General features: G+C 40.3%; 1 protein-coding gene across 1 annotated transcript; it reads right to left on the reverse strand.

The window, feature by feature from the left end:
- Positions 1–5223: 5223 nt before the first annotated feature.
- lratd2a (LRAT domain containing 2a) lies at positions 5224–7479 on the reverse strand. The gene has a single exon (XM_053490122.1). It carries the CDS (start codon positions 7093–7095, stop codon positions 6349–6351), a length of 747 nt encoding a protein of 248 aa, XP_053346097.1. The 5' UTR covers positions 7096–7479; the 3' UTR covers positions 5224–6348.
- Between the last annotated feature and the right edge of the window lie 654 nt (positions 7480–8133).

Consider the following 8133-nt stretch of genomic DNA (forward strand, 5'->3'; position numbering starts at 1 on the left):
TGAGCACACAGTGTAAAATTATTATTTTTATAAAAGAAAGCAAAATCTTGTGATAATATTGTACAGGAATAAGCAATTATAGTAAACTCTAACAAGTTGAATCACCTCAATAATCATGTGATTGATATGTGTGCAAAAGTTACGCTTAAACTTTCACACATTTTTCATTGATAATTAATTTTTTTACTTATCTAACAATGTAATGGTTCATTATATTCTAGAATTTATATATACTTACATAATCTCTCTCTCTCTCTCTCTCTCTCTATATATATATATATATATATATATATATATATATATATATATATATTTCTAGATTATATATATTATATAATTTAGAAAAGTTAAACATTACATGATTATTTTTGTTGTTTGTTTATCAAATTTTTGCATTTTCATTTTTTTTTTTGCATTTTCTTCTTTTTACATGAGTTTTCACATGATTCACTTGTTTTTAGATGGTATTCGCCAGAAGTGAAAATAGTTTTAAATTAGCTAAAAGCTAAAAGGCAAAAAGAATAAACTATGGAGGTGGTGAACACTCCTAAAAAAAATCTCATGTTTCTCTTTATTTTTCCACTTATTCCGCTTTATAATAGCCTTAACTAGCTAACTGGTCCGGGGTGGAATCCCAAATTGCATAAAATAGAAACTGCATTTTGTACCTCGTTCCACACACCGTGTAGTGCCCTTGTCCAGGGTGTAGAGAGGAATTTGGGATTCAGCCTTGTAGTTCACGTTAACAGTGAACAATACAACTTGGACGGTTCAGAGGCAATTCTAAATGACTTAGAGGCTAAGAAGACAAATGTGTGTGTGTAAGACGACAACGGTATCAGATGTGTTTTCTTGCTGAAAGTGCTTCTGTGACTGAATTTGGAGTTTGTCAGGCAGCTGCTCTCCCCTGTTGTGCAATTAATTTATTTTTAATAATCCCCCACCCACGCTATTCAATCATTACTTTTGATTTTTTTTTTCACATGCTTCATGGAAGAAATTTGCAGTATTTAAGGTAGTATTTTAAATTAGATTTTTTTTTTACACAAACTACTTATTCTGCATGTGATTTAGGGTAAGGGTCACCATAATCATCGTATTTCTCTGTGCAATTTTGTTATTCACATAATTATGAATAAAAAAAAAACAATAATAATTGTTTCCCTCACAAATGGGAAAAACATAATTTATTATAGATAAAACATAATTTGTTATAGATTTTTCCCTATAAGATCTTCCACATGATTTTTTTATTTTCACATTTTTCCAAGTGTTTTTTCTTAATCCCTTTATATTCACAATGTAATTTCCCCCTACGTTTCACATAATCACAAGTTGTTTTTAAATGTGTTTGCTTATTCACACACACCTTAAAGCGTAACTTTGCGAAACCTTTCACATACGTTTCTCATGTGCTCGCATCTAAAATGTATTTAAGGCACACACACACACCGAAAAAAGCCTTAGTGGATCGGAGTGGTGGATGGAGCCTCGGGTTGAGCTCTGTGGAGCTAAGCTGACATGGTGTGACAGAAAACATGCAGCTGTGCCAATAGGTTAGTGATAACGAGTGTGCTCTGAGACGTCCCTCCTCTGAACCACAAAGCTCATTTTTCAACACAGGACTGAGAAACAAACAGCGCAAATACACACTGACTAAACAGGAGGAAAGGCATTAAAATTCAATTCATCAATCTGCGTTCTAGATTTTTTATTAGTGCCCTTTTTCAACACTGAGGTCTTGTCAAAACAGGGCAGAACAAAGTAATAACAGAGTGCAATTGTGAGAGGAAACAAAGAGCCACCTGCACCGTCCCTCAGGCTGAGAGCAATATCACCAGCATGTTCTGATAATCCACACACACTGCACAGGAAAAATCTGCCACCAATCTCCAATCACCCTCGACACTTGGCTAAAGAAGCGCTCGTTAGGGGGCAATTGTTTCGCTGCAGCATTAGAGCCGGAGCTATACAGGCGCACAAAGAGTGCCTTGTTGCCTTTACTTATACCCATTACTCACTGGCGGTGACGGCTGTAATTACGTCGCTCTGCCCCAGCATCCCCTTGTTTACCCACAGAGACTCAGAGACATAGGGGCATCGCACTCGGATAATAAAATACCCTTCTTGCTAAGGTCATAAAGAGCCTCATCTCAGGCAAACCTCACCAGGATACCAACTGTGTTTGTGGGACGATTTGCCGTACTCATGATTTCCTCTGGTCACCAAGGAAAGGTTGTGCAAAAATGCTCACATATATCATGGCTGATTATCGTCAACTTAGAGACTACACAGTTATGTAGGTTTTTTTTAAAGCTCATGCCACTGGAAACTTGAATTTAAATGCAAAGATCCACCATCTGGAATTAAATTTCATTATAGAACAATCTACACCGACACAAGAAGTAAACAGACGCTCATACTGTAGTTTTACAGTCAAATGTGGGCGCCAAAGTTTGTTGCCTTATTATGATTTCTTCTTTGCAGATTGGAAAAGACTCATCTTTAAACATTGTCGAATGTTAAAAGTTTCAATCAGTCCGAGTTAGGACTGTGCCAGGGACAAATAGCTCGGAAAATTTAGTTTAAAGTTTAAAAAAAAAAAAAAAAGGTACAACATCTACAGAGTCAAGACCTGGTTGACCTAGGGATCTGGAAGACATCTATGGCTGTTTAAAGATCAGTTGAGAACAGCCTTCTCATTCTACACCTAGGTGAGATGGTACTTTTAAAACAACAAGGAAAGTATAGTATAGTATAGTAAAGTAATTGCTTAAGCTTACTTGCATGAAAAGTTATATGTTTTAGTGAATACCTAGGATGCACCGATTTTGGTGTTTGCATTCAACAAAGTGTTTTGCATCGCGTCAATTTTTACAAGTTGTATTGGTTACTTGTGATCTAACCAGGACAACAATAGCTTACCCAGTTGCAGCTTCAGGAACGATCCAATAGCAGTCACCTAAACAGCCCTCTCTGCCATGACGTTTTAGCGTGGTGTGGTGTGGTATAGAGATTGAAGAATAGCCAGGAGCCTGCACTTAGCAATAGCCCCAGGAGAACCGATTAGGGCTGAAAACACTTTGCATATGGATTTCCACACTGTACCTTTATTCTGACAAAAATAAAACATGGTCCGCATGAGTGCAGTATATGCGACGCTACATTTACTATGTCATACATGACTGGAATATAGAATACAACATTACCTCTGCTCGTTATGAAGGAAGGTTATGTAGAGCGTCACCATAGCATTTTTCTGTACATACATTCAATTGTAGTTTACCATAATAAAAAAAGGGTGCCACCTTATGGCGCTATTTGGCATAACCATATAGATGAGTGTTGTAACTTGATTGTTACAACACTTATCGTCTAGGCAGGCAGCCTAGAGCCTATCCCAGGAGATTTAGGGCATGAAGCAGGGTACACCATGGAAAGGATGCCAATGCATTGCAGGGCACACACACTTACACACTACCGTATGGCCAATTTGGGAACACCAATTTGCCTAATGTCTTTGGACTGTTGGAGGAAACCAGAGTACCCACAGGAAACCCAGTGATTACAGGCAGAACATACAAACTTCTTGCACACAGACCCGAGACGGGAACCGAACCCGGACCCTCGAGGTGCAAGTAGACTAGCTAACCACTACACCACCGTGCTGCCTGATTGGCACGACATGCTCACGAAAATGCATTCTGTATGAAATACACAAGAGCTGTAACCAAACCAATAACCATCATTATGTTCAATCAGCCAAATTCTAATCATTTAAATCATCTAATCAGACCAGTATTTCACAATCGGTGCATCCTCATTGATTAAAAACTATAGACGTCAGTCTGTCTGTATCTATAAATAATCTAAAGCTACATTTTCTCTGTAATAAAATAGTTTAAAATTATATACAACTACAATTATTCATTATCTCTTAAGGACAAAATTGATTTTTTTTTAGGTCAAGATCCAATTTCAGATGAGTCCAAATTCAACCTAAAGCTATGTCTCAAGAACGAGAGGTTGATAGTTTGCAGGATTTTAAAGGAATCATTATTATACGTAACAAGCAGATAAACTGATTAGATTTGGGAAGTGATCCAAACAGATCCAAACAAGGTCACAGCGAGGTCAAATAGTTTTTCTTCAGTAGCTTCGTTTCTGATTGAGATGTCATTTTAAGCTTCTTTGTGTTATATAAACCCTGGTGTAGTTTATTTATTTATTTATTTAGCTAAATAACACGATTAATTTTTTTGCTTTTTTTCAAAGGTGTTTTTATGACTTTTTAGTACAGACTTAAGGCCTCCTGTCAATCACTGCGTGTAAACCTACACTGTAAAAGTGTTAAGTTTATCATTAACAGTGTTAAATTAACTCCCAAGAAATGATTTGAGATTATGGTTTATAGTCCTCCTTCTGATAACTACATCCTCTTGCTGTTTATCTTCACTGAATAATTACAAAATCATTAAGAAGATTAGTGAATCATATGCCTTAAAAAGACAAAAATAAAATGAGGTTTTAAGCTGTTACCACCTACACTACTAAAATAAAAAAAAAGTGTTTAGGATTTTGGTGTGTGCAGAATATGATGCATTTTTTATTTAATACAGAATACGAGGTAATCTATAGCGATTTATAAACTGGCCTAGAATAACAGGCCTTCATTTAAAAAACAAGAGCAGGGATGATTGTGATCATGATTAGTATTACCATTGTTAGTATATCTGATTTGTTCTGTACATGCTTATTGTAGCATTAAGACTTACATGGGAAAAGGTCAAAACCAAGATCAAGAAGTTTAGGAACACACTTCTGTTATACATTAAAAAATGCTAAACTTTTTTATATATGTGAAATTTACTGCCTGGCCAAAAAAAAAAAAAAAAAAGTTGCACAGTTCAAGAATTAATTCCACTGCCTTTGGCTTTAATTATGGCGTGCGATGTGGTGGCCAATTTATATGTGAAAATGATTCCTTGTGCTCCCAGAACCACTCTTTCACAAGTTACGTTCTGGAATATACAGTACTGTACCTGAGCCATCAGGGATAGAAAAACTCCATAGATGTGATAACCTCAGCAACCTTATGAGGCAATAAAATGAAGTCAGTTAATGACCTGAATGGACTGAATGACCATTCAGGGCATCAACTGGCTTTATTTTATTGCCTTATATTGTTTCTGAGTCTAGACTAACTGAAAATACCCCAGATCATAACACTGCCTCCAGAGGTTTGTACAGTGGGCGCTATGCATGATGCGTGCATCGCTTCTTGTGCTTCCCTTCTTACACCCATCGCTCTGGAATAGGGTCAATCTGAACTCATTAGACCACATGACCTTTTTCCAAACCACAGAGTATCAGTTCTTTACCCAGGTGATCATGTGGCTAACTGGGATAAAGTGTATAGCATAATGATAATCTAAAGTACAGGTTCTACTAAATGCATAGCAATTTCGCAGCATCGTAAGACCATCATTGGACCAGGGCCAGTTTGTATCGCAACAGACTGAACCAAGAGCATATAGCAAAGCTGTTAAGCACAAAAATTTATTGCAGCTCCAGTTTTCTAAGCATGCACCATACTTCTGTAGCTATAATCAAATCACAGCTCAGGAACGGGAGTTTTCACAGACGCTCATAGATGATGTAGCCTGTTTGTAAAAAGCCAACAACGAAAAAAGCTAAATGTTTAACCATTATTAGAGGAACTGCGAAGTTTCACCACCTCGAATGTAAATGTTTCAATCGAATTTGGAGTCAGTGTGACAATGCATGAATCGCCCAAAAAAATTAATCACAATAAATCACTGAATCATTTTGTTTAGTTTCGTTTTTTCTTTTTCCCATCTCTAATTTCTGGACAGGGTGGTAAGAATTTATTCTCTTCACATCACATTTAAAAACAGGTCTGTCTCATCAGTTTGTGCTTACAATGAGCGTTACTAAACAAACAAAAAACAAACAAACAAATCAGGTTGAATTGCATCCAGTGGTTAGGTAATAAAGGGGAAGTGCTGTTGTCGCCACTTATTCATCTTATCCAGATAAGCAGATTTGTAAGCTAGTTTTTTTTTTTTTTTTTCAGGTAAATGGACTGAAACTAAATAAGCCTGGTTCAGTCATCTCTGGTCTCCTGGTCTACATGAAGTGAGATGAGAGTGAGCAGCATTAAAGAAGACCTGCACTGATGGATTTCAGTTTCTGGCATATGGGATTTACTTTCTCTGTGCATTTCGTCCATCAGGACTAAAAACTTTTCAGCAGAAACATTGAGTTGCACACACAGGGTGATGGAGTCCGTAAAGCGTGGAGCACACACTACTGTACACGGCCACTTCACCTCTGTCCCTCAGGCTCACTCAGCAGCACCGGTTTGTCCATCCTGTCCCTGCGTCTCCTCTCCATGATCGCGTCCTCCAGACTCTGGAACTCGAGCTCGTGCACGTGCATGCCGTGGAGCAGCAGTCTCAGCTTGTACGGCTGCTTCCCGATGCGCAGCTCTCCCCCCGTTTTGAACTCCCTCCTGCCGAACTTGCACCAGGCGGCGAAGCACTCCGAGTTCCTCCAGCTCAGCTCGCGCTCCCTCATGCCCACGTGCTCGGTGGCGTTCCGCACCACGGCGGCGGCGCTGAGCGGCTCGTACCTGTAGAGCTGGTTGACGATCCGGCAGCGCCTGCCGCGTCCCGCGTCCGCCACCGAGCCGCGCTTCACCTCCGCCCTGTGCAGGTGCACGACCTGGGAGTCGCCGACGTACACCGCCCAGTGCGGGCTCCGTCCCGCGGCCACGAACTCCAGGACGTCCCCGGGAACGCACCGGCTCGCCAGGGCGTCCGCGGCGTGCGCGCACAGGTCGCGCGCGCGCCTCTCGTACACGCACGCGGCCGTGTGGTAGACCGCGCACTCGAGCTCGTGCGGCGGTGGCGGCGGCGGCGCTCCCTCGTGCGTCGTCCGGTCGTGCGCCGACGCGTCGTCGTCGTCGTCCGCGGAGAAGATGTAGGACACGCCGATGCGCGCGCCGTCGTCCTCTTCGGTCGGCACCTCGGCGTAACTGAGATGCGCGAGTTTATCGACCTGGTTACCCATCGGCACTTCCCCCCAAAAAATAAAAAAATAAAAAAATAAATAAAATGTCCGGAGAGGAAAAAGTGATGTACTACTAGGAGCGCGCGCTGCACCTGTTACCCGCGCGCCCGAACACCGACACGCGCGAGCCGCATTTCATTCCGGACACGCGCGCGCGAACGCAGCAGAAACAACTTTTCCGCCGTTTGAATACATAACAGAACCCGTGCTCGTTCATCATCACTTAAAGATTTGTTTGATTTTTACATAAATAAAATAAATCATCCAGTCGTGCAAAAAAAAAGTTACACGAATAAATACAAGTCGTACAACTCCTATAAGAGTGAAGGGGTGCACAAATATTTACTTCCAGGAGCACCAGGATGATACAAACCTGCCTGGTTTGTGTGTGTGTGCGTGTGTGTGTGTGAGAGAGAGAGCGCGCTCTGGCAAAATAACTAGATGTAACAACAAACGCACACACACACACACACAGAGCGTTTCGCTTAAAGACACAGTGCACTATTTGTGTGACAAGAAAATGGTAACAACCTGTTGACCACACAAGCTAAAGATGAAACATGAGGTCAAGCTAAATACAATAAAAAATATACCTGCAAAGCAAGGATGATCTGGCCCAAGCACCTTTTTGAACAGTTGTTAAAACCTCCAAAAAGGCCCAGATATTGAAAAAAAAACATCACACTATGATGTCATTCAATATGATGCCACTGACAAAGTTATTAGCATAAGTTTGTCTTCATGATTTTGCATCATTAATGTTTTGAGATTATATTGGCCCATTTTGGTGGCGATCGTATAAATAGCCTAGGAGAAGTATATCAAATTCCACTTGGTGCATTTTGCAAACAATCCAAAATAACTGTTAAATAAAGCTCATGACATGCATAACGAAGTTTAGTTTTTCAGCTCAATGAGATCTAAATGTGTACCAGGTTTACATGTACTGTATATGTGCGAGTGATTATGAGCTATGCGGCAAAATCTCGTGTGAAGGCCCTGGCCCATCACTGACTATCAGCATCAGCACAATAAGAG

This window comes from Clarias gariepinus, chromosome 28, assembly GCF_024256425.1.
Source record: "Clarias gariepinus isolate MV-2021 ecotype Netherlands chromosome 28, CGAR_prim_01v2, whole genome shotgun sequence".
Classification (NCBI taxonomy): domain Eukaryota; kingdom Metazoa; phylum Chordata; class Actinopteri; order Siluriformes; family Clariidae; genus Clarias; species Clarias gariepinus.

Coding starts and splice junctions, on each gene's coding strand:
- lratd2a (XM_053490122.1), bottom strand. CDS start 7,095: ATGGGTAACCAGGTCGATAAACTCGCGCATCTCAGTTACGCCGAGGTG.